The 26773-nt window shown below is 40.6% G+C and overlaps 2 protein-coding genes across 4 annotated transcripts in view; both read right to left on the bottom strand.

The window, feature by feature from the left end:
* FBXO5 (F-box protein 5) overlaps positions 1–6667 on the bottom strand; it is a 9514-nt gene extending 2847 nt beyond the window's left edge. Inside the window, exons 1-2 of one of the 2 annotated variants that reach the window (XM_007458739.1) lie at positions 6479–6667; positions 837–1554 (exon numbers count right to left, since the gene is read on the bottom strand). In XM_007458739.1, the coding sequence (XP_007458801.1) occupies positions 837–1554; positions 6479–6581 (821 nt within the window). In that variant the 5' untranslated portion in view covers positions 6582–6667. The remainder of the gene's footprint in view (positions 1–836; positions 1555–6478) is intronic. The other variant, XM_007458738.1, reaches the window with a different exon arrangement.
* A 6393-nt stretch (positions 6668–13060) lies between these two features.
* MTRF1L (mitochondrial translation release factor 1 like) lies at positions 13061–22950 on the bottom strand. 2 transcript variants are annotated; one of them, XM_007458736.1, is made up of 7 exons: positions 22663–22950; positions 19984–20063; positions 17954–18137; positions 17321–17484; positions 15444–15561; positions 14153–14289; positions 13061–13402 (listed from the first exon to the last, which is right to left on the bottom strand). In XM_007458736.1, exons 1-7 carry the CDS (start codon positions 22913–22915, stop codon positions 13202–13204), a joined length of 1137 nt encoding a protein of 378 aa, XP_007458798.1. In that variant the 5' UTR covers positions 22916–22950; the 3' UTR covers positions 13061–13201. The 2 variants fall into 2 exon arrangements, with proteins under 2 accessions (XP_007458798.1, XP_007458799.1); XM_007458737.1 differs by having other exon boundaries at positions 13170–13402; positions 18062–18137; positions 22663–22915.
* Positions 22951–26773: the final 3823 nt, after the last annotated feature.

The following is a 26773-nucleotide window of genomic DNA, read 5'->3' as shown; positions in this document are numbered from 1 at the left end:
CCACAACGGGGAGAGGCCACAACAGTGAGAGACCCGCGTACCGCAAAAAAAAAAAAAAAAAATCCATTTTGCTAACAAAAATGTTGTGAGGTTGATTATCCCTCAAGAATTTAGCCAATAATAAAAATCAATCCTTACTTATGTCTGTTTTGCTTCACCTATATTTCATGGACCAGTGTAAAGTAACTCAAAGAGTACCTCTAAAAAACTTTTCAAAAAGCCAAAAATGAACCCAGTTGAGCTGGAAGCAATCTAATCCAACAGTCTGGATAATCATCTTAATTCGCAGTTACCTTATCCTAACGGGTTTTCTTTGGTGGAATGCAAAAGGGTGGTCAGTATAAGGCTTCTAAGAAATAGTAATAATCAGACCCATTTGTGGGTTTCTGTATTTTCATCACTCTCAAATTTGAAAATGGCCTAAAAAGAACAGAAATTATTTCATACTTTCAAGTGTGACAAAAATCACAATGCCTATTGGACCTGTACACCAGACCTAGGCTCTTGTTTTATAGTTAAGACTAAAAGATGGAGCTTACGTATGAACAATTTCAGAACCAAAAGGAACAAAGATCCCAATCTCACAGAAATCATTTTCTAATAGCATAAATATGAAATTTGAAATAACTGGATTAAATGCATACTTTAAAAATTATCTTTCTTTCCTCCTAGTGACACATAAGTAGTAAAATACCAGCAACCAGACAAAAGTCATCACTTCAATTAAAAACAGTGCAAGACTACCCTACTATGTCTTTGCATGAGTTGGTGGTACTGAGCCATCTAACAAAAATGTTCGTGGATTATATTAATGACCACAAAGCAACAATACTTACTTGATTAAGTCCATATCACTGAGCTGTGTCAAAATATTTGCTAAGAGATGTCTGAGTCCCCTTCGAAAGAGTTCACTGAGAATATCTACACAGTCTAGGCCCATTTTCCTGCCAATTATATTCTGTAGTCTAAAATTTCCACTGGATATAAATTCCTTCAGTTTCTCCCAATCTATTTTAGGATTTCGTTTACAATTTTTTTTTAATGTTGAACAAACCACTTTTTCAAAATGAAGAGCTGGCAGCAAGTTTTTGTTGGGATATTGGTCTGGGCTTTGTGTCCGTAGCAGGCAAGACTGTAGACTGTCACTGAAATTTTCCACCAGGGGAAGGCTACTGTCTTCATGTTCACTGAGGCCACTTTGCTGGGAAAATGAAGAGTAGCCACTGTCTTCATAAGGTCCACTGGTCTCTAGTTCTTCTACGTCACTTGAACTATTAAGTGTTTGCTGTACATGTAGATTTTCCTTATTATGCAAGGGCTTGCTCTCAGTTTCAAGTTCTACAATCCTGGGGCTCACAATAGGCGACCCAATATCTGATAACCTTTCATAGTCTTTAATGAAGTCTTTATAAGAACTTTCCAAATTCGCAGTAGTGTAGGAACCTTGTCTTCTACTGTCATCAGGCTTTACTGGTTTAATTCCAGAATGAACATGGTTATAGTTAAAATCACACTTCATTTTGACAGAGACAGTGGAACTTTCTTCTTTACAACCTACAAAAAGAACATAACATATTTACTTCCTAATGGCAAAATTCCCACATATCCCTACTTCTAAATTTGGGATATAGAGACTTAATTACTTTGCATTCTCTCAGCACTGGGTACTGCCTATGTAGCTGTGAAATTATCCAAGTTTAATATGAGAAAACATTACTAAAACCTTATAAAAGTATATACATCTTACTCTTGAGGGGATACCTTCAGTACAGACTGCTTTTAAATCTGTATAACTCTACCATCTGACTTTTAGAGTCATACCTGAGTAGAAAGTAGTGACAAAAGGGACTATTTAATAAATATCTGTGCTTATGGAACAAATAAGGAAATGTGATGCACCATGAGCGGGGTATGAGATAAGAAATATCCTTATAGAAATCAAATACTTCTAGAGAAATATGGTCAAGACAATGGAGAAGGGGAATGCCAAAATAGTTTTGATAAAAGTAGCAAAAAAACTTGTATATTTAAATGTTAGTTTAGCAATTATTATAAGCCTTACAATAATGAATCAAGAAATCTATAGGTAGCTTGGAGAAAGGACTGAAAAGGCAATAAATTTAATCATTTGAAAGTTAACCATACTACTGAGTTTTTGGGCCAGATAATTTTGCTGGGGGCTGTCCTGTGCACTGTAGGATGTTTAGCAACTTTTAGCGATTTGATGCCATTAGCAGCCACTATTCCCCAGTCAGGACAATAAAAAATGTCTCCAGTAACCACTTATTGGAGTGTGGGGAAGCCAGCAGAGGCCAAATTTCCCCCATTCCTTAGGTGAGAACCACTGCTTTAAAGGATGATTAGAATTTCTGTCAGGTAGTAGACACGGGGAAGGAATGGGTTCAAGAAAATTGCTTAGCATTTTTGAAGGCTGAGTATATGGATGGTACGTGCTTCTAATGTACTCTCCCATCTACTATACCCCCTGCAAACCAATCACAGGTACGTAAAAATCACCCTATAAGTAAATGTAGGTACGTAAGTACAGCATCTGTTCATATTAATTTTACTGTTTTTACTTAGAAACTCTAAGTACACTAAAGGACACCTTGATAGCAAGTAACCTTGTAGGTAGAGACACTCTTTTAGTTAGGTTTAAACTAAGAGTTCAGGGGCATAAAAGTAAATAAACCCCCAATTAACCCTAACTCTAGAACAAATTTTACCGAGTGGTTCTCTTCTACTCAGAAGAGTAAAAAATTCCAAGAGATTTTTATTTTTGCCTCAAGTAAAGAATTAAGTATGATTTACACAAGACTACATTTTATCTGAGAGGATAAAAAAGAAGCCACCAACAAAGACACACCTTTTACTTTGTTTAGTTGCCTAAAGGGAAGAGGCCTGAAACTGTATTTCAGAAACTCAAAATTCTTTCCAAAAGCATTCTTCCTCTGCTGTCTTTAGAACTTAGTTACTGGGAGACTATCCTATAGAACCCCTTTCATCCAACATTGTTCTTTGGATATGGACAGTTCTTTAAATTTAGAGCTAATAATGATTCAACTACCTTATTAAGTGTTTAGAAGTTAATTTCCAGTGTGTTTCCAAACACTTGATTCTCACAACCTTTTGAGGTAGAATGGAGAGGCATTATTATTTACAGTTAAGAACACTGAAGCTTATCTAAGTAACTTGCCTAAGATTTGACAGGTAGTTAAGAGGGACAGATTATTCTTCACTGTAAATTCACTGTTTCATCCACTATCTCACCTGGGAAGTAAGATGAAGAGCATTAAAAAAAAAAAAAAGCATAAAAGTATAGACTTATGGACTTTGGGTTATAATTTAATACTACATTATTTACACTGTTGCTCAAATTGTTCCAGCTTTTGCCATTCCAAGTTCATGTTCATTTGACATTCCTTACTTTTTGGCACTAAACAAGATGCTCCACGATCATCTTGTATTTTTCCTGTTCCAGCCAGAAAATCTGTTATTTCTCCAAGGAACTTTGGTTCCTTTCATTGGTTCCAAAATCTGGATGCTGTTTGTAGATTTAGAGTGTGAAGTCTATACTGCAAAATAAACTGAATACCATCTTTTATTTAAAAAAGGAAGCTGAAAGACTGTAAAAAGCTAATTCCATGTTTTTTAACTAGTTCAGTGCTTCCCCATGACCAAGCCAAAAGCCCCTAAACAATTTGGGAAATATAACTGATCTGATATTACCCTGGAAGGAAAAAAAAATATCACACAGTTCTGGGACCTCTTGACTCAGATAGATGAGGTTTAAGAGTCTAGTTCTGCCACTTCATTCATTTATTCAATGCTTCTTTAGTGACAGGGTGTGGAGTACAAAAGAAACTAGTCATGCAAAATCTTTTGGAGGTGAAATCCTGACATCTGAAAGCCTTGTGAAAAACCAGACAGAGGTGGACACTGGAGGGACAAGTGTTGAGCTTTCAAGGAAGAGGAAGGCCTGCAGGGCTGTGACTTTGTGAGCTAGGGGAAGAATTGATTGAAAATGAAAGTTGGAGAGGTACAGTATGCTCTATAGGATTTTTAGGGTATACTGGCTTTTATTTAGTGTGCAAAAAAGAGCCTTTGAGAGGTTCTAAGTAGAGACATTTGGTTTACGTCAAAAAAAAAAAAAAAGATTGGCAACTGTGGAAAATGGATCGTAGGAAGATTCAAGTGAAAGCAGGGAGGCTAGTTGGAGGTGCCTATCACAGGAGTTCAGAGAGTTGGGGCCGCAGCGGAAATGAAGGTAACTGGATAGATCTGAGATCTTTTTAGAAGGATAAAGTCGACAGAGGTTGGGGATGTACTGTATTAGATGTGGATGATGAAGGAAAGGGGAGTAAAGAATACCCTGGGGTTTAAATCTTGAGCATCTCAGGTACAAAAAACTAACAACAAACAAACAAAACACTAAGCAAGCTTCCTCATTTATAAAATGCAGGTAAGAAAACCAACCAAACTGGATTAAATGTATGGAAGAGTCCCTGTCACTTATAGTTTAATAAATAGAACTTATTTTCACCATATTATTTTTGTAAGCCAAATCCCTTCATATTCTTTATACTGTAAATCACGAACATTTTAAAAGTAGCAAAATGCATTCTACACAGATCTATGCATTTCAGATTATTATATACTTTCCCTAGGAATCATATCCAACTTTAAATGAAAATCCTTGCTCAGCCTTTTGACTAGTTTTGTGACCTAGAACGCTGAATGTCTTTCAGTTTCTTTGAAATGGAAATACTAATGTCTACCTCATAGAGTTGATAACATTCTTAAAACCTCTTAGTTACCCACTCAACAATCCAATCACGAGAAAGTGGTATGATAGTTAACCGTACAAAGTTTGACCTTCCATTTAACCTTCCAATGTAGATGTGACACGTCAATTTCAATAGTTAGAAAGATTACAGTGCTTGGAATTAAAAATCTTTACCTCTATCCCAATGCTAAATAATCAAGTTCTACAATCTCCAATACCTATAAGATAACCAGCATGTGCCCAACACTAATTAGGCATGGCTAGTCCTTAAAAATTTAAGAGAGCCCCAAGGCCTGCCGCCATCAACTGCAAATCAGCCATAATCCCTGAGAGAAAATTTTAGAAAAGCCTACTTTCAAAAGTAATGGAATGCAACAGATTTTTAATTTCATTTCCTCAAATTTGTAAATATGGAAAAAAAATCCAGGGACCAGCAAATATTCTCGTGAGGGGCAAGGTAGTAAAGACAACTGGAATTAAGCAACCAAAAATATCCCTTCTTAGAGCCACCAAGCTTCAGAATTTCAGAGGGGCTTAAGATTCAGGGTTTTCTAGAAACAGACTTAACCTGTTAAAATATTTTTTGAGTTTTCTACATTCCTCTTCTAAAGAAAGGGGCACTTTTCAGTGATAACCAAATATACAATATCAAGTTGCTAATTTCTAAAATTCTTGGTCATTTCTGAGGTAAAATGAACGCATCTGGATCTCTTTTGGGAGACAGCAACAAAGAGGATAAAAAAGTCAGCGTTTATCTGAGTGCCTTCCATTCCACCCAAGAGGTGGAATAAAAGACTGGTTCCTCAGGAGCGCGGGGGAAAATGATAACTGATTTTTCACTTCTCAAATCTGCTTCCCAAATTCTTCAAGACCGTCTCAATTTGAACAAATTCAGTGTTTTGTATTAAAAAGTGCCTTTCTTCCTCCCTCCTTCTGACTCCAGGCCTTGAGACTGAGTCACTGGGTAAAGGGAAAAAAGGAGAAACTGAACATTTTTGGTTGGACGTCCCAGCAGAGCCTGGCCCGACGAGGGGGGCCCTGCATTTGGCGGGATTGGGTGGGGGGAACCCTGGAAATCCCGAGGGGTCGGAGGGGTGGCCCTCAGGGCGCGGGCCGGCGGAGGAGGCGGGAGATAACAGCGAGCACGATCTCCCGCGCCCGCCAGGAAGGCTGAGGTGACGAAAACCGGGGGGAACTGACTTCCGACCCGGGGGTGCGGGGCACACGGGGAAACGGGGCACAGAAGCGGGGGTCGGGCCACTGGTCGGAGGCTACGGGCCACCGGCTCGCGGGCCCTGTCAGAGCCGCAGCCCCGGGGTGGGGGAGGGGAAGGAGGGGCGTCCGGCGCCCGGGCCGGCGGGGTGGAGGTCGGTGGCCCTGCGCGAGGAGAGACGGCCATCGGGGAGGCCGCGACCCGCACCTCCTCGGGAGCCGGCGCCCAGCTACGCGTGCACGGCGGGACCCGGGCCCGCCGTCCCGCCTCGGCACCTCTGCTTCCCCTCCCCGGACCCCTGCCTTCTCCCTCCCGGTCCCGGCACTCCCCGCCGCCGCCGGCCGCCCGAGGCCCAGAGACGGGTCCCACGGCCGGATTCGGGAGCGCGTCGGGTCCGGGTCGCTGTCCCCCGTCTTCCCCCCTCACTGGGCACCCCTCCTGGAAGGCGCACCCCGCTCGCACTCTCTCCTCTCACCCACCGTCCGAGGGGCGAGGGCGCCCGGCGGCTGTCAGGACGCCGTAGCTGCAACGGCAGGAACCGGAGGGCGGCCGTGGGGAACAGCTGCAGGGGCACCGGCTCATGCCAGGGCAAGGGGGTTCCGCCTCAGGTGAGGGAGCTGCGCCCGCGGCAGAGTAACAGGCCACTCGCTTCTCAGAGCTCTAGCTTCTAAAAGGCGCCAGCTGGTACTTTTAAAATCTTTGAATTTGGTGCCCAAATCCGCACGGCCCAATGGGGCGCGCCGCTCGCACGCGCGCTCCAATGGGAAGGCGGCGGGAGGGGGTGCCCTCACCCACGCCCAATTGGAGGCTGCCGAGGAGGGGCCGGGCCGCCAGGCCCAACCTCCTTCTTCCCCGGCGGCTCCGCGCGTCCGGAAAGATGCTGAGGCAGGGGGCGGGACCTCGGAGCGCCGGGAGACCGCTGCCGGGCCGCACGTGGAGGGAGCCTACCACGCATGCGCGCTCCCGCCACGCTTCCCTTCGCCGCCTGGAGAACGGGCCTCCTGTGGGTCCTAATTTCATCCTGAAGGCAGCTTCGGCTTCTGTCTGAAGATCTCCGCTGGGTAGAAAGGGTGGCCGACTTTCTCCGGTCATCTCACAAGCGGGAGTTTGGTGAGTGGCGACTGTGGTCGTTCGGGAATGCAGACTTTCCGGAAGAGGAGCCCTCCCCCAGCCCTACTTAGCCCGCCTCTCTAGGATTTAGGCGCGCTCCTCTCTTCTCCTAGTTTCGCCCCAGAGCCGGCGCCCAGCTACGCGTGCACGGCGGGACCCGGGCCCGCCGTCCCGCCTCGGCACCTCTGCTTCCCCTCCCCGGACCCCTGCCTTCTCCCTCCCGGTCCCGGCACTCCCCGCCGCCGCCGGCCGCCCGAGGCCCAGAGACGGGTCCCACGGCCGGATTCGGGAGCGCGTCGGGTCCGGGTCGCTGTCCCCCGTCTTCCCCCCTCACTGGGCACCCCTCCTGGAAGGCGCACCCCGCTCGCACTCTCTCCTCTCACCCACCGTCCGAGGGGCGAGGGCGCCCGGCGGCTGTCAGGACGCCGTAGCTGCAACGGCAGGAACCGGAGGGCGGCCGTGGGGAACAGCTGCAGGGGCACCGGCTCATGCCAGGGCAAGGGGGTTCCGCCTCAGGTGAGGGAGCTGCGCCCGCGGCAGAGTAACAGGCCACTCGCTTCTCAGAGCTCTAGCTTCTAAAAGGCGCCAGCTGGTACTTTTAAAATCTTTGAATTTGGTGCCCAAATCCGCACGGCCCAATGGGGCGCGCCGCTCGCACGCGCGCTCCAATGGGAAGGCGGCGGGAGGGGGTGCCCTCACCCACGCCCAATTGGAGGCTGCCGAGGAGGGGCCGGGCCGCCAGGCCCAACCTCCTTCTTCCCCGGCGGCTCCGCGCGTCCGGAAAGATGCTGAGGCAGGGGGCGGGACCTCGGAGCGCCGGGAGACCGCTGCCGGGCCGCACGTGGAGGGAGCCTACCACGCATGCGCGCTCCCGCCACGCTTCCCTTCGCCGCCTGGAGAACGGGCCTCCTGTGGGTCCTAATTTCATCCTGAAGGCAGCTTCGGCTTCTGTCTGAAGATCTCCGCTGGGTAGAAAGGGTGGCCGACTTTCTCCGGTCATCTCACAAGCGGGAGTTTGGTGAGTGGCGACTGTGGTCGTTCGGGAATGCAGACTTTCCGGAAGAGGAGCCCTCCCCCAGCCCTACTTAGCCCGCCTCTCTAGGATTTAGGCGCGCTCCTCTCTTCTCCTAGTTTCGCCCCACCCCCGGCTCAGCGCTTTCGCGCAGGCGCTTGTGGCGGGCGGTAGCTATGCTGTTGGCGGGTTGGCGCTTGCGCGCTGGGGTCCCCCGCGTTTCTGTTTGCGGGGCGGAGAGCGTGGGGCCGCGGTGGGTGGGGCCGCGTCCCTCCCGGCACATGGAGCTGGCCCCGTTGACGTGGTGGGGGGAGACCTGGGCCCGCATCTCCCTGGAGCCTTCCGGAGGGGGTGAGGCTGGGACAGTCACTTTTTCTTGTAAGCGTGTTTGTTTTTATTTTCAACCACTGTACCCCAGCCACCACTGCTTTGTTACGGACGTTTAGCTTATTAAATTTACTGTACTCGCACACAGTAGTCCTTGCTCTAGAATGAATGAATGAATGAATGAATGAATCAGTCGTCCTGCCCTGGGAATTCCCATTCCCACACCCTGGGACCGAAGGCTCCTGGCCTGATTTTCTAGTGATGCAGGAAACGGAGGACGTATTAATTGTTAAGTCTTCTATGACAAGTTGTACCGTATAATTTGTCATGCTGAACTTTTCACTCTTTGAATGTGTGCTTTAAGTGGTGACGTTGCAGTCCCCCGACCCAGCTTTTGGTCACAACACAGTGACGCTACAGGAGGTAAGCTCCCCAGAGTCCGAATCCCTGTCTTTGGCAGTTTTCCCTCTTTCTTTTGCTTTTCTGCAGCCTCGGGGAGAGTTAATAGTTAGAGGTTAATAGCCTTAACCTCTAACTCCCCCTGCCCTCCGCCCCAAGTTGTGATAACTGTCTCCAAACATAGCGACGTATCCCCTGGGGAGTGAGGTTGCCTCTGGAGGTGAACCTTTGCTGTTGGGGATGTCTTTTAAGGGAATGGGGAGGAGTGGCCTTCCCTGGAGCGAAATGGGGGCAAAGCTTCAGTGCAGGAGGATTTATCAAAAATTTGATGTGACATAAAGGGGTGGTGTGTAAAGTGGGCTAATATGAAGGGATGCTGGGTAGGGATATGGATGTGCTGCGTGCATACTTCAGAGTTGGAGTTTTATTTGGGAGGCAGTGGGAACCTATTAAGTTGTTGAGTAGAAGGGTGACAAGATCAGAGCCTTGCATTTTAGGAAGATGAATCTGGCAGTTATGTATGTGTGACCTGAATTAGAGTTAGGATGCAGGGGACTATTAAAGTAGTCCGGGAGAAGCAATTGTGGACCATAGTGGTGGTAACGGAATCAGTGAAGTTTAGGGTACTTAGGAGAGTAGGCGTTAGCAGTAAACTGCATATGAGGAAGAGGAATCGAAGATGACTACGATTTAATTTTGAGAGAGGGAGAATGGTGGTGCTGTGAAAGAAACTGAGATCACACCACGAGAAACGGGCTATAGAGGAATATGACGTTTCATTTTAGACAGTGACTTTTTATTTATACATCTTTAAAATTTCCATTCTGGCTGAATGAGTTTTGATTAACTGATGTTGGAGGCCGTTTTGAAATGAAGTCCAGTTTTGGTTCTTCCTGAACAATACACCAGATTTCTAGACAAATAATTTTAGACCTAACTGCCTTTTAGACATCTTCTTAGTGCCATGAAGTTAGGTGTTGAAGAGACAAGAATGAAGAAAACAGTTTTGTCCATTAATGAAATGATGTGAAAGGGTTAATAATACATTCCATTTCCTGACCACCCTTTCCCTTTTCCTTAAGCACACAAACCTGAGATAGGAGTAACCCAGTGAGTTTATTGCCTTGCCATAAATGTTTTCATACTGTTGTGTAAAGTGCTGTGGAATACTAATGAAGAGCGGTTGATTCTGCATAGGTGCAAAAGTTCCCTTTGGGTTGGACCTTGAAGTCTGTGGAGGTAATTGTGTGTTTTAGGAAGAGAGGGCAGGGAAAGCAAAGGCAGGTGGGAGTGACAATGGGTGCTTTATAATTCAGGTAGCTGTGTAGATACATAGTTTGTGCAAACAGCTAAGGCCCTTAAAATGTTAGACGTAGGGTTCCAGTAAGCTTCACGCCAAAATTGTTGCTGTAGTCTTACCTTTTCCTGGGTTCCAAAAATTACATTTGATCATATAGGAATAACTAATTTAGATTAGTGAAGTGGAAGCCAATGTCAGTTCACAGACCAGAATTTGTCAATTACTCCACAGGTGTTCATAAGGCACATAGTGATACATATCTTAAAGTTATATTGTTAACATTACCAAAGTATTATGATAATTTTTTTCGAACCAACTGTGATGTTCTAATGGGCAGGAAGTTTGAAAACTGACGGAAGGTTCTTTCCCACCTTCATTAGTACAGCTCACACTCTTCCTGTGGTGCAGAGGGAGGAAGTGGAGAGGGATGGGGACAGAATGAGTAGCCTTTTGGCTCTCCCTTGTTCGTAGAATGAAATACAACATTCGAGACCTTTCATAATCTCAGTGCAACTTTTCTAATTATTACCTGTTAGAGGTAAAGAGAAATTGAACAGTATACTGTAATATTTAAGAACCTGTAACTATGTCCCTTTCATTCAAAAAGGAAACCAAAAGACCCAAGGGGAAAGTGGTAAATCTGGGAGACACAGGCTTGCATTGGGCCCTGTGCTCAGTGATGACGACTGCTGAATGAACGCGTCTTGCTGTATTCTTGAGTTGCTTAGGTCACTAAAAGGGGCATTCATCAGCTGTTTCTGTGAAGGCAGAACAGAATGGCTTTCATGAGCAGAACATTACAGGGGAGAGGGATACTCTTCAAATTAAAATTCTCTGATGTATTTGGCAACCTTTGGCCAGCTTAAATTCTTAACTGTCTTTAATGGTTTTTCTACACCTCCCTTTTAGAGCAATAAGGTGAGAAATTATCAATATAAAATTACTCTGAAATTTAGCACATGCTGGGGCTTTAAAGGGAATTTGGCTAATAAATGTTGACTTAAAGAGGAAACAAATGCCTGACAATAGTTTTGAATTTATGTAGTACATGTTTATAAAAATTGACTACTGTTGACTCAAACACATGAAAAAATGTGCAGTTTTGAGAGTTAACTAAATGTCTCCTAATACTTCTAACATTTCAATCATATAACCTTAATAGTGAAATCACTTTTGTTTCTCTCGAAATCCTACCTTGTTGTAACTACCATAAATTTGACATTTATTCATTATCCACTAGGTAGACCTCTTCATTATTGTAGTTCTTCGTTTACCTCATGTTTTCAAAATATTCTCGAGCCAGCATTTCTAGCTTTTCTCACTTTTTTTATGGGGTAACTGACATGTCCTGTTTCTTTTCCTTTTTTGTAGTTAAACAGCTTGAATTTATGACTGCTTTTTGCAGTGAAGCACACACCATGGGAGAACCATGGGGGGGTCTGTTTATCAAGCACACTACTTTATTTGCTGTTGCTCTCAACACCAAAAAGTCTTTTACCAGCTGTGCAGCTTCAGGCAGACATTCCTGTGCTCTCCTTCCCTCTCAGGCTCAATTCTCTGAAGTCAGGCTTATCAGAAAAAAGCTAATCATAACCAGGATTGCCAGGGAAAAAAGAACAACTTTTTAAATCTTATGATAGAAAAAAGACTATACTGATTTAGGTTTAAGCTCACTTTGAACAAATTCTTATTTCACAAGGGTGAAGTCATTTTTTAGCGAATCTAATACATCTTAGCATATCAGAGCATTCAGGCTGGCTTACTTAACTGTATATTTTAATGACAAAAATGCCAAGTCACAGGAAAGGGAAGGACTATGTAAAACTAACCTAGTCTTAAGCTCTTAACTTCCAGTTTGCAGGAACTACTGTGACTTGAGGAACAAATGACATGACCCGTAATAGTCTTGCCTTCTCAAATGAAAATTCAGTGCAGTGTCATGAAAAAAAAGGGGGCAGCGTTTGGCAGGGCTGTTCTAGAATAAGGGAAATTTAAGCAATATAATCACGTATTCCCATCTGATTCTTAATTGGATCCTGGTTTGAAGAAGCCAGTTAAAACATTTCGGGGAGAACTGGGGAAAACTTGAATTGGGTGTTTGAAGATGTTAGGGAATTACTGTGAATTTTGTTAGGTGTGATGATAGTATATGGTTAAGTAGAACAGTGTCATTTTTTTTAACATACAAGCTGAAATATTTAAGGGTGAAGTGTAACATATTTATAACTTCTAACACTAAGCAAATATGAAAACATCAATTACTGAAACTAAGCAATGAGTATGGTTGTGCCAGTTACCAATTTATTGCCTTACTTTGTGATGCTGGAGCTGGACCTATAAACATTTCTCCCTTGCCGGCTGGTACCATGTTAAGCTTTGTCAGTAGGGTAGGTGGACAGACAGTGCACGAGGAAGGGGCTTCTTTTGTTTCTGTTTCTATGCACAGCTGCCAGGGACACTGATGGTTAATTTTATGTGTCAAGTTGGCTGGGCCACAGGGTGCCTAGGCTTCTAGTCAATGTTACTCTCCAACAGGCCTGACTCTCCACCTGGAGGGAAGGGAAGCCCTTTCCAAGGGTATTGTTTCCTTGGGTATTCTCTCTCAGTCCTAGAGTAGTAATCTTTTATCTCCTAATAGCTAATCCCATCCTTGGTTAATTTTTTATATCAAAATTATCCCTGTTCAAATTAAAGGTATGGTTTCTGTCTTCTGACTAGAACCTTGACTAATAACAATAATTACTGTCATATTTCTACTGTTTTATGTTTGCAGTAAACCAAATTTCTGATCGTTAAATATTTTACATAAAACAAAGGACTGTTTTCCTTTCTTGTAAGTAAGAGTTCAAAATGTACAACCAGAGTCATGACTATATTGTAATACTTTTTACTAATAAATTGAGAGACAATTCATATAAATTACCTATGTATTAAAGACGTGTTACTCCCAATTGTGTTAACTCATGTGTTTCAAGAGAATACTGGTATGTACACAATGTGACTTGCTATAATAGAATTTTCATAAGCTATACAAATCTTTAATAACAAGTCAACTTAAACTTTGTTGGAAATAATTTCTACCAAAGATTCATAATTAGCATAATCCTTCAATGACTGTACAAGTTCATCCAGTAGGTACTCTCCTTGCATAAAAGCTTCAAGATCATGAAGTGACTGGTTTATTCTGTGATCTGTGACCCGGTTCTGTGGAAAGTTGTATGTTCTTATTTTCTCTGACCTTCCTTTAGTGCCAATCTATATATTAAAAGAAAAGAGAAATGAAATACAGTTAAAGTCAGGGCAACTAAATCTACAAATTTAACTTACCTTGAGATTAAGCTCTTGGTTTATAATTTACAACGTTAAGAAGCAAGTTTTAAACATTCTGAATCCTCAAGTAACATGGGAACTTGATAGAGAAAAAAGAATATAGGCTTTAAAGTCAGACAGATTAGTACTTGAAGTTTGAATCCTCTCTCTGCCATTCAATACTTTATGACTTCAGGTAATTTATTTCAACTCTATAGTTTTCCCTATTTGTAAAATACAGACAATACCGACTGCACAGTGACGGTGCACACACAGCCTGGCACACAGCCGATATTCAGATGCTACAGCTCAACACATATAACCTCTGTGAACTAATCTTGTTGTCATCAGTGATGACAAAGTTATAATAAGGAGTTAACATAAAGTCAAATGCCAAACAGGAAGTAAGTTCAGTTTCCTTTGCAACTTTCTTCCATAATTTTCAAAGGATTCAAAATGCATGGGAATTCCATATACCTTTTTAAAATAACTTTGGTGAATGAGAAAGACACCTCTGAATATAAAAAACAGGGCAGAGGTGTAAGAGTGCTATAAAACAAGTATAGCCCTTGGTTGAGCTACTTGAATTATACTCTGATTTCGACAAATACATTGAAGTGATTTTAACACATACACAAACTTGTTTATCTAAAAAATTTTTATCCTTTAGAAGCATTTTTAAGATTTCAGTTTTACCTGAATCTTTCTAGCATTGTATCGTTTACTTGTTTCTTCTTCTGCATGCAGGCTGTATAGTTTTGCACGTAACTTTTTCATAGCCATCTCTCTATTTTTCAGTTGAGATCTCTCTTGTTGGCATTCGGAAACAACACCTGAATAGTGTTATGAGAATTAAAGAGTTTTAATAGAGAAATCTTCATTTATTATCAAGGAATACTCCTTTTCCTTCTCATTCTTTCTCTTCTTCCTTTATAAAGGGAAAAAATAGGACTCTAATATAAAAAAGGAAGACTGTAAACTTAACAAGTAACTTTTACAGTTATCGGAAAACTGAAAATTTGAGTTACAGCTCAAAGTATTTCCATATTGAAGGCATACATACTAAACAATAAGCATTAGTCATTTAAAATGGATTATTTTCTGGTACTTTCAGCTAGTCACCATAATTTTTTTTTAAAAACTACTCATATGAACTGAATTATAAAAGTTAATTACCAGAGTTAGTCGCTATTAATATTTTTATTTCCACTTTTTTTTTCTATTCCTGTTTATATAATATGTATTACATAAGACATCATCTTCAAGTTTAACGTGAGGATTTCCTCATATTAAGAAAGAAGAAAATGAACCCAGCACTCCCATCAGCCACTCCCAGTCAACAGGAATTATGACTGAGATCATTTACAGTAGGCGATTCTTGTATTCTTTCTAGACAATGGAGGTCTGTAACCATATGCTCTTTATCACATGTAAATCAATAGTAAAAGCACGTTTGATAATAGTGTATTGTACACTAACAGTATTTTGAAGTCTTAAGGAATATTGAGTTATAGCTCCATTGCCTTACTGTCCAGAATTAAGACAGAACCCCTGGATGTCTGCAGATGGACTTAATGGAAAGAAGCCCCTGAAAGTACCTGCAAAACTTTGCATATAAGCATGTTTTTCTGGGTAGCAGGTCCAAGCTTTCATTTTCTCAAAGGAATCCATCTCCTCCTCCCTCCAAAAAAGGGTAAGAACTAGTGATTTAGACCATTTTTTGATAAAGAAGAACCCATGATACTACATCATTGTGAGGATTTTTTTAAATTAATGATATAGTCACTAACATGGAAATTACCTGGGCTTAGATCCCTCCCTCTTTCTGGCTTTGTAATTATCCTGCAGAGTTTCAGCTAAGGATTCAAGGTAAATCAAGTATTAAATAACAACTGTATTCCTCTGATAACTCAGTGGAAAATTAATCAAGTCATTCAGAATTCGATTTCTTTCTTCATTGTTTTATGTTGAAGAAATACGTACATACCTGTTGGGAGATGAACTATCCGGACAGCACTGTCTGTAGTATTTACGTGCTGTCCCCCAGCTCCGCTGGCTCGCTTAGTATCAATCCTCAAATCTTTAGGATTAATCACCAGATTAATCTATATGTAAGAGAAAAGTTGGGATTTAAAAAAGTTACATGTATGATCTGTTCAAAGGGAAGAACTATCTATTTATAAATATAAATACATGGCATGTATAGAATTTATATAAGGTTTAGAAGGTTTAATTTTAAGAACAGAAAGTAGTTGGAAGGATACCATTTTTTAAACTTTTCTTATTGGAAGAGCACATTATCAAAACATAAGGTAAAAGAAAAACAAACCCTCCCTAATCCTCAAAAATGGACTTCTTTGTAATTAACCTCTTCTTACCAAGAGCAGAACTCAGCTACTAATAGAAATGTGAATATAATAACTAAAATGATTTGAGTGCAAAAAGACTTTAGCAGAGGGGAAAAAAAATGACACTAGCTTAAGAACTATAGGAAGGTTTTATTTTGTTTAATTTTAAATAAAGGAGGATTTAAACATATTGAGAGGCAGAGGAGAGACAAACGGAAATGTTAGAGGCCAAGAAGTCAAGGGTATAGACTCAATTCATAAATACACTGGGATCTGACATCAGGATAATGCTCTGTCCTGCAGTCACCATCCAAAGCACTGTATTTAAAAAGCTCTTTCATGGGGCTTCCCTGGTGGCGCAGTGGTTGGGAGTCCGCCTGCCGATGCAGGGGACACGTGTTCGTGCCCCGGTCCGGGAGGGTCCCACATGCCGCGGAGCGGCTGGGCCTGTGAGCCATGGCTGCTGAGCCTGCGTGTCCGGAGCCTGTGCTCTGCAGCGGGAGAGGCCACAGCAGTGAGAGGCCCGCGTACCGCAAAAAAAAAAAAAAAAAAAAAAAAAGCTCTTTCATGAACCATTACAGCCCAGTCTGTGAGATGTCCACAACCCCAGGAGCAGGAATCCTATCATTCACAGGCCCTCCATGTCTCCCTCGGTGGCTCCTTCTTACCGCTGCTGGAAGAATGAAATGAGATCACATATGGACCTCAGTCTTCAGTCTCCATCTTTTTCTGAAAACTCCTTACATCTCCAAGATGCTTAAGCCAAAGTGACTGTGGCTCCTCCCATCTATCCCATTTCACTCTCTCCCTTAACTGTTCTGTTGCTCTTCTAGGCTTCACACAAAACTTAGACATGAAGAAAGGAACTCCATTAACCCTATTAGAGAGAAACCCTCAAACTTCCTTCTCAAATCATTCATACTCCATTCTGAAAAACAAGTTATATATTTCCTATCACTTTTCAGCAGAAGGAATATAAGCAAAATAGAACTTCCCAACTAAGCTACCTTAAAAATATTATACAGTCTGAGAATTTATCTGTGAAAATAAAGTATACTCATTATGAACACTGTAGCAATATATTTCCATTTTAATATCATTGGGTTATAAAGCAGCAATTTTGTTAAGTAATAGTTATCCTTTGTCAAAACAGGATTCTCGCTGTTAATGTTCTGGGAACAAGTCACACAAAGCAAAAGTCTTTATAAAGGTAATCACTCTCGAACTCTATTTAATATCATTTCTCCTGTACATGGTCTCAAAATATTTACTTGAAGCTTAGTGGTGGAGAAAAAATAATAAATAGGCAATGTAAGATCAGATCACTTATATATCCTTAATTCTTACCATCTACTGTTAAAATCATACTTTTTTGGGCTGTGAGAATGTATTTGTAAAAACAACTCAAATACATGATGCAAAAGAGAAACTCAATTCAGTAAAGTGAGTGTTACTCTGGGGGCAAGGCACTGTGCTGGTCCCAGGATTCGAAGGAGAGGGGCCTGTGGTGCCTCACCTCAGTGGGTTGGGGTAAGATCGCCACAGTCATGGTGCTGGTGTGGATGCGGCCTTGCTTCTCTGTCTTGGGCACTCTCTGTACTCTGTGCACACCTCCTTCAAATTTCATGTGCTTATAGGCTTCTGAACCCCCAATGCTGGCAGATGCATGTCTAAGGCCACCTTGAAAACATTGGGAAAAGGGAATTATTTTATTTTTCCTACCATTTATAAACAACTGACCATCACTTCTACCATCTTGAAATATATTTAAAAGAGCTACAAAATAAGCATATTGATTATAAAACATACTGAAAACCTTTAACAAGTCTATGATATTCACTTAATATCTTTATTTCATATAATTATTAAACATAAAGCATTTATAGTGTTAACTGTTCAGTAATACCTCTAAAGGACCACTTTTAAAAGACTATTAGTCATTCAGTGGTTAGTTCTGAATGACTAATGTTTTATAGGCCATTTCAAACTTGATATATTTGCATTCAAAATTATTAAGTAAATGATAAGCATAAAACTACTTAAGCATCCTTATAAATTATAAAGCCTAGTCATGAACTTTCCAACCCTTTCCTAAAATATACGTAGATAGATAAATTAAATCTATACTTTTTCAAAACAGTTTACTGACCTATTTCACTTGGAAAATATTCCAGGGTTTCAAAATGCCATCCTTTAAATGCAGCATACTGCTGATACATATCAAATATCTCTGAGGTAAACAACATTGCCTCCTGACCCCCAACTCCTGCAGTTACCTCCAGGATCAAATCATTTTCATCCGTTTCTTCTGAGGGAACCAAAAGTAAGATAATCTGCAAATACAAAAATATCACCCCTCCTATAATTAAGATTTAAAACTTAAAAAAAACCCTTAATGATTAGATGAAGGATTTTAAATATTTAAAATTTCCCTAAGCAAATAATTTAATGTTGCTGATTACTGTTCAACTATCTTGCCAATTAGAACCATATAATGCATAATTTCCAAAAATATTAATGTTATAACTACATTATAAATGCTATATATGGTTCAGCTAAACCTTACAGGTGTTTTTATTTCTTTCTGGTGTTCATGTATACATATCTGTTCTCTACTCAGTTAATAATTCAGTGCTTGCTGTGAGTAGTACACTATATTGTGTACAGCATACAAAAGAAGATTCTAGCTCTATCCCTGGAAATTTATAGCCTATTATGGCAGGAAAAAAACACTCAAATTGCATTTGTATTTTTTCTAAGCTTCTTTAACATGGAAGAGAAACTTGCAATTTTGGAACTGGAGAGGCCTTTAGAGAAGATCCGGTCCAATTCCCTCATTTTACAAGTAAAAGAAAATGAGAATAGAAGTGAGATGACTCGTTAAAGAGCCACACGTTAGTCACTGCCCAAACAGGCACAAGAACTCAGACCCTTGTGCCTAAATCAGTCTTCCTTTCATTACAATTCTGTTTCACACTGCAGTATGTACTTATTAAGGAGATACAGAAAAAAGACTTCTTAGATGGGGTGAATTAAGGAAAAAAAGCTGCCAACATTTATTGGTTCTTTAATATTGACAGGCACTCTGCTAAGCACTCTACGTACTTTAATTCTTAAAACATCCTGGGCAGGTTCTATTAACAGCTCCACCTTAAGAAGTGAAAATGCAGTTTAACTCTAGTTGCCCAGTACCCTACAACTAGAAAGCCGAAGAGCCAGAATTTGAACCCAAGGCTACCCGAGTTCTGAAGTATCATCACTTTGTGTTGGTCAGGAGCTATACTTGCTTTCCTACTTTTCCATCTCTCTGGCCTGTGCCAATAGAATGTGACCACTCAAATCTTGAACTAACATGATAGAATTTACATCTGTTAATTACTAGCCAATGAACAGAAACCATTAATACGTATGTCCTTCTACGTCACAAAAAATTTAGAAAATGGGTAGAAGGCAAGCTACATGAAACTTTTCACTCTATAGTGGGACTTTTCTTCTAGACTGGTGGTGGGGACATTAATTTTTGGCAAGTTCTACACTTGGATAAAGGGAATCTTTAAATTAAGCACCTCCTTTCCAGGATCCTTCCTCACTGTATCATGTTCTTTCACTTATATTTCCAGAGATATCTGCTGTAAACCTTTAAGCTATGGTTTACAGAATTAATGAAGAGTGGATCTAATTTCATGATCCTTTGTCTAACTCCATATGTTCTGCAGTTCTCCTAGGTATAAAGCCAAAGCAATGCAATTCCATTTTAAAAATCCTAAGGGCCTATTCTAGGCTGGCACTGTAATAGTGTCAGAGACACAAAGATAAAGAAATGTCCCTGCTTCCTCCTACCATGGCTCCATAACCTCTTCTTCTCATCGTCCATCCCCATCCTCACCTCTCTTCAAAAAACAAAAGAAGGAAAATATACTACCAACATTTCACTGCCTTTCTGGCAAATCCTATCAGTGTGACAGTCATCTTTCTTTCAGAGTTCTAGCAACACAATCCTTTTAGTATGATAAAAAACAGGGCCATGGGGAGTATGCTTTTTCCTTCTTTAAAAACCAGTTTATAATTATAAATACTAGCAAGCTGCTTAGTTCTTGACTTGCTTTTATAAACTTCTAATAAAATACATTGGAAGTAATAGCATGCATGGATGCTTTATTCCTTGCACAAATACCATACCTGATGCTTCAATTGAGCTATTTCTTTCTGACATGAAGTTATTTCATTCTCTGCAAGTTTCCTTAAGTCTTCATTTTCATCTAAGAAAAAAAGGCAGCAGGTTAAGTTTTCCTTAATTAGTATTAAATTGCTAACAGAATTCAAGGTAATAGTTTTATTGTTATTGCAGCTTAAGGGAAAAATAACAATTATCCTGTCCTTTTAATAACTGTTATTAATTTAAAGCATATTATGCATTAGTTTTCAAAAGCATGTAGTTAAAAAAAAAATTTTTTTAAGATTTTCCTGATGACAAAAGTGTATGTTCAAAATAAAAAGAATCTCTATAGAAAAATATAAAGAAGCTACAAAGCTTTTCTATAATTCTGCCTCCCCAAAATATTCATATTAACAAATGTGCTTTTAGTTTTCCAACTCAGACTCTACAATAACAAACGAATACACTGAGCTAGTTAGAAAGACCAGAAGGGGAAGAGAAGGTACCACCAGTTAGACCAAAACTGAGTTAAAAAGTAGGAAGTTATTTATTGTCTTACTAGTAAATGCTTCATTAATATAAAAGTGTCCACCTAAATAAACATTTAGACCCAGCCTAATATTGACAGAATATTTACACGAAGCAGTCTTCTCTCTCAGGCTTTACCTAATTCTTATTTCATCTTTCAGTTTTCATTTTTACCGTACAAAATATACCTCCTCATTCCTCTATCCTATGGACAACATGCAGCCTATAGAAAGGAGACAGGCGGAAATTTTCTTAGCTATTACAATTTTCTGTTTCTGTTGAAAGAACGGACTCTATCAGCTGGAATGTTTATTCATGTATTAACAGCCAATTATGCTGGGAGCTGGGGATAATATGTTAAGACCTGCCCTCAAGGCAGGATTTTAGATCATTTTACTTTCTTTATATTATTCTAGGGGAGAAAAACTCACAAAAAATAACCTAAAACATTATGTGATTAAATACTAAAATAACAGCATGCTGAAGGATTTCTTGTTTGTTTGGGGGATGGGAAGAAAAAGGAAAGAATTAAGGAGAGAATGACAACAGCAAAACTGAGATAGGCGAATATAGGGAGTGTTGGTGGAATGGCAAGGAATTATTTTGGCAAGAATTTGGCGAAATGTAAAATGTGCTTAATTAGAAAAAGGAAAAATGAATTCTAGCCCTAGTTCAACCACCAAGGTTCTCTTGGGGCAACACACCTAACTTCTGAGTCTCAGTAATCTCAAGAATAAAATAAAAGATCTGAGCTGGATGATCTCTAAGGGGCCTTTCAGCTCTGAAATGCAGTTTTCTGGTAAGGCTAAGGAGATTGGAACTAAAGTGTAGAAGTAATCTAATTTAAATACTACATTTTATTTAATCCAGTACACCCAAAACACTACCAATTTCAACATGTAATCAATATAAAAATACATTTTTTAATATTAAGGCTTTGTGGCTGCTACTTGGACTTTAAGCTTTGCTTAAGGAATGAAACCGATTTAATTTTTTCCCAAAGGATACTATGTCTCAACTATACAATTGCATTAGTCTACCATTTTCCATGGCATCTTCCGTCCTATTCCAGGCTGCTTCTAAACTGCCACCAATCAAGATTCCTAAGCAAGAAAGCTATTCCTATCATTCACTCCCAATCTGAAACCTTCTGCTGCTGGCTTCTGCCAACAGGATGAAATCAAACTTTGTAGGTTAGTACTTGAGCCCCCTTACAAAATGGTTCCAACCTCCCCTTTCTTGGTTAACATAGAGTTCAGTGATTAAGAGCATGAGATTTGGGGTCAGTCCTATCCAAGCTCCATTCCTTACAAGCGGTGTCACCCGAGCTGAGTTATTTTATCTTTATGTCTCAGGTTCCTCTTCTGTTGAATGAGGCTAATAGAACCTACTTCATAATTTATTACGTGAATTGTATGAGTTATTAGATAAAGGAAGCTAAGCAAAGCCTGGAGTATGGCAAAGGATCAATAAAGGTTAAATTATTATTAAATCATCTAAGGGTGGGCCTTTATCCCTGTACAAGTCTTTCCCAACAAGTTCTCCTTGCTCTCCTAGATCTTTACTGATACATATTTTTACTTATCATCTGTATTATAATTAACTTTCTTGCCCCCAATAGATTGTGACCCTCTCTAGAGCCTTTCCAAAGTGTGGGCCACAGACCAGCAATTAAGCATCCCCAGAAGCTTGTGCAAATGCAGAAACATAGGCCCCATCCAGATTCAAATGGACATGAATCACTTGGGAAATCTGTTAAAACCGCATGTTTCTAGGTCTCAGATTCCGAGTCTGGGTTTACTTAGCACGAACCTCTCCTGTCACTTTTGCGGGTGGTCCTTGTACCACACTTAGAAACACTGCTCTCGAGCCCATAACAGGACTAGTGCCTTATTTGTCTGGCGAGCTAATCTCCTGCTATTAAATACGCAACCAATAAAGGTCAACTTAAGTTTTGTAAAAGGGCGCAGAGCACTGTCAAGGGAGCCCAAGGAGAGGATGGGACCAGAGCTCACATAAAGATGCCTTGACCTCTGATGCAATCAAAAAGGGCTGCAACCGAGCAAAGACAGACTCGGAGAGAGTGTGGACATCTGAGCAGCGGCTTAGTGGCAAGGGCAAATGAAGAGTCAAGAATCTGCTCTGAATTCCGCTCCCCTAGGCCCGGCCCTTACCGTGTAGCAGGTGCCCGGTCTCCTGCAGCTCCTGTTCCTTCTCGTTCAGAAGCTTGGCCACCGCCACCAGCTCAGGCCGCCTGACCTGCAACTGGACTTCAGACCCTACCTGGCGCTCGAGGAAGGTCCGTAGGGGTCCGCCGCGGGCGAATAGCTCCTCCAGTGGAAGGCTACCGCAGCTTACGTGTCGGCGGGCCGGGCCAGCAGCCTGCCGCACCCACCGAAAAGCGCTCCGAAGAAACCTTGACCGCATAGCTACAGCCGGACGTCCGAAGCGGACAAGAGCCGGAAGTTCCGGACGGAGCAAGTCTCGCGACACCGCGCAGCTTGGCAATAGGGGCGAGACCTAGCCAAGCTCCGTACGGCGCACGCGCAGGTTTAAAAGGGCCTCCCGGAAGTCTGGCTGGGAACTTCCGGCCAGTTATTATTAAATGCCGTATTATTTGCGGAGGCCGGAAGTTGAGGGGCAGAGCCGGAAGCGATAGGGGAGGGTCCGAGAGACCTCGGGCACATCCTCTAAAGGCTAGGTCGGACACGCCTCCTTGAACGAGCGGGGGCGGAGTCTTAGACCGGAAGGAGAAAGCAATAGGTTGTAATTACGTTTTCTGACGTCGAAGATTTGTCTCCCAGGCTCTCAGTGAGGATTTAAAGTACAGCAATGGAGGGCAGTCTACTGTCCGGTACAGCGGCTGAGGTCACAGCACGGATGTCCTCTCTCGTGCCAGCCTGGACTGTCGTGTCCAAGAGCGAATTGTAGGATGGTTATCAGCGTGTACGTGTGTTTACTCTTCCAATTTTCCTGCTCATGTTTCTCTTTTAGACGGTGGTTAAGGTTCGTATTGACGAAGACGTGACAAGTAGACTCGAAGGCAACCACGGAGTGATTTAGCAGTCTGCTTTCCTGCCCTTTATCTGCCACTTAATTTATCTGCTTTAAAACGGCTTCCTTCCCCACCGAGTCTCATGCCCACTCTCACTTATTCCTTGTTACTCAGCTACTTTTTAAGGTGGTTGAGACGTTCCGTGTTGCAACTAATCACAGCCCAGCAAAGCCTTCAGAGCCCCGCCTCCGGTAGCCCCGTCCGTAAAAAACCACCAGCCTCCACCCCCAAACTTGAGAGTGGGTTAGTGCCAGGAATACTGAAGTTTACTGGTATAATGCTTTTGCATTTTTCAAAAGACTTTTTCATACCCCACCAGAGAAATGTATATGAGGGAGTAATACAATCTAGACAGGCCTGAGGATGCAAGGGCTGAACGTCCAATCTGGGAACTCCCACTACCTAACTGGTTTGAGCAGGCTTTACTAAGTGGTGGTGTAACTGTACAGAGACCTAATATACCCAAAATTTTCTTACTTATTCTTGTAAAAAAATGGTAAAATACGGGAGCCCTTGACAAGGTTAAGTCATTCTTAAGTCATCTAATCAGAATTGTTGAGCTTAAGTATAAATTCTTATAAAATGAGCTTGCATCGTTTCTTTGCTCTCTATATACAAATGCAAAGTAGAATGAGCTGACTCTCCAAATAATATAGAACAAAAATAGGTTTTGCTACTTAGAAGCTTCAACTAACTCAAATCTTCTTTCACCCAATTAAAAAAATTCTAATCCGAGTATAGAACAGGACTGATTAGGTTGTCTGCATCTCTTTTAGGAATAGTTTTTTTCCAAGTCTAAACTCAACTTTGAATATTAGTTTAAGCATAGAAATTGTGGGAGCTACTTGAACTTAACATAAATCTCTCAGCTGAATTCTCAAAACGAGTTATTTCAAGAGTATACTTTATTATTTATAAAAGGTGCAAAAATGTAACAAGTGGTAACCTTATAGAACAATGTAAAGAATCCTCCAGCAATTATTTTCCCTCAGATGTGTAAGCAATTTAAGCAACATAATTAAGTGCACCTTTACTCCTATAGTGTTACACCAATGAGGAAACAGTAACTTTTCTAAGGATACATTGGTGAATTCTTTATTCAAAACATTTTTAAAAAGTCAGTGTAATGCATGTGCATTTTACAATAATATCCATAGGTTTCCACAATATAGTCAAATGAAAACAGCTTTTGTTTTACTTTGAAAACTCAAAGAAATATACACTGTTCGAGCTTTCTGAATTTTTTTCCATTATGGTCATGCTTAAATTCTATTACATGTTGAAAATTCTAGCATTTTCAGGAAGTCTGTTATTGTACATAGGTAAAATAATAAAATAGATTCAAGGAAGGGGGCATAAAAACCCAAAACAAGTTGGTGGAAAAATAATCTGGATTATCTATTCAATTTATAAGTACCTACAGTTATTCTGGCATTGCAAAATAACCAAACATGGCGTCTCAACTTATATTCATGCATTCAAAATTTCTTTACGGTCCACTAATAAATATTGGTGAAGTCCAAGATATGGATATAGATTATTAAGTACAAGGAACACGGTAGAAAAAATTACACACGTTCAATATAAATTTTACAGAACCAAACACATTGAAATACTTTTTAATATTTAGCAAACACCCTAAAATCATATACAAGATACACTGTATTTATGACAAATAGTTTAAAGCAAGGGGGAAAAAATCAAGCCTTTTACATTATTCCAGTATTCAGTGTTCATTGTTCAGTGGAAGGCAGTATAGAAAAGTACTCAGCAAAATCATCATCAATTTAGATTACCTTTTATGACAGTAAAACTAAAATCTTCACTATCCAGGGGATTCAGAGGATTAAGGTAATCATACAGGTAGTTCAAGGGAAAAAGTTAACTTTCACCTCCTTTAAGTGAATGTTCAAGCTAACATAACAATTTCCAGTTCATTATATTTTCTTCATAGTATTGGTTAGCAGTCATTTAATGGAACCGAGTAGCAATGCTGAGGAATCTGCTCAGAATATTTTTATCTCAGTGTAAATGTCCAGTGAATTTACGTCCAGATACCCTCTTAAAAAATGTATCACTTTACAGTGGAAAAACCTAACAGACGCTACCTCAGCCAGGTGATGAAGTTCAACATCAACAATAATAAGTTGTAATGATGGTATGTACCTTTGAATGGTGTGATATGAATGGCACTTCTGCCGTCTTTCTTCCAAAAACTGGTAACACTGTCTAATCGTGGGGAAAAGATCAGACAAATTCCAGTTGAGGGCCATCTTACAAAATACTAGACTTGTACTCCTCAATACTACCAAGGTTACCAAAAACAAGAAAAGTTTGAGAAAATGTCACAGCTAAGAGGATACATGGTGACTAAATGTAATGTGGCATCTTGAATCCTGGAACAGAAAAAAGACAGTTAAAAGCTAAGGGAATCTAAATAAAGTGTAGACTTAATAATGCATTGATATTGTTTCATTAATTGTGACAAATGTTTCATGGGTGTGTCATATATGGGTTCTATCTATACTATCCTTGCAATTTTTCTGTAAATCTAAAACTATTCTAAAATAAAAGGTTTAATGAAAACTTCTATGAACATACAACTGCCTTTTATTCTTTTATTTTCATATTTTCATGATAAAATTATTTAAAAAATCATACTACCTTAATAGTAAAAAGAATGCTTTCTGTTCCTTGCCAGTCAGTGTTTTCTACAGGCCAGTCTCTTTTAATTTAGTTTTACCTCTAACCACCACATATTTATTTGGCAAATTAACTGATATTTATATTCTTCCTATCCTTGGGAATGTTTTATTTCCTGTGGAAATAAAATTTTCAAATGATTTCTCTTATTTAAACTTTGATTTAAACCTACGATATTATACACACACCCACACATATGCATACGCACGTCTAAATATATCTGTGTGTGTGTCATTGAAAGAAACAGACTTCTTGTTTGTAGCTTCAGTGTGATGGTGAACTGAGAACAGTGATTTTGAATCACATTATTGAACAAAGCAATAACATATTCAGATATTCCTCTGTCTTAAAATAAGCTTGGTTGTATTTTTTAATGAATAATTAAATCAGATTTTTGAAGCATAGTTGAAAAACATCGGGGGAAAGTGCATTAAAATAGCATTTAATACATACATTCTTGAAAATGGGAATTACTATTGAGCTGGAGAACTTTGATAATAATATTATATGTAACACTTCACTCTTTC

This window comes from Lipotes vexillifer, unplaced genomic scaffold (assembly GCF_000442215.2).
Source record: "Lipotes vexillifer unplaced genomic scaffold, Lipotes_vexillifer_v1.1 scaffold639, whole genome shotgun sequence".
Lineage (NCBI taxonomy): Eukaryota > Metazoa > Chordata > Mammalia > Artiodactyla > Lipotidae > Lipotes > Lipotes vexillifer.
This window is presented reverse-complemented; position numbering and strand designations above follow the sequence as displayed.

Coding starts and splice junctions, on each gene's coding strand:
- MTRF1L (XM_007458736.1), bottom strand. CDS start 22,915: ATGCGGTCAAGGTTTCTTCGGAGCGCTTTTCGGTGGGTGCGGCAGGCT. Junction 18,138..19,983: donor TAGCTCAATTGAAGCATCAG/GTATGGTATTTG, acceptor TTGTATTTGCAG/ATTATCTTACTTTTGGTTCC. Junction 14,290..15,443: donor GATAGTTCATCTCCCAACAG/GTATGTACGTAT, acceptor AACACTATTCAG/GTGTTGTTTCCGAATGCCAA.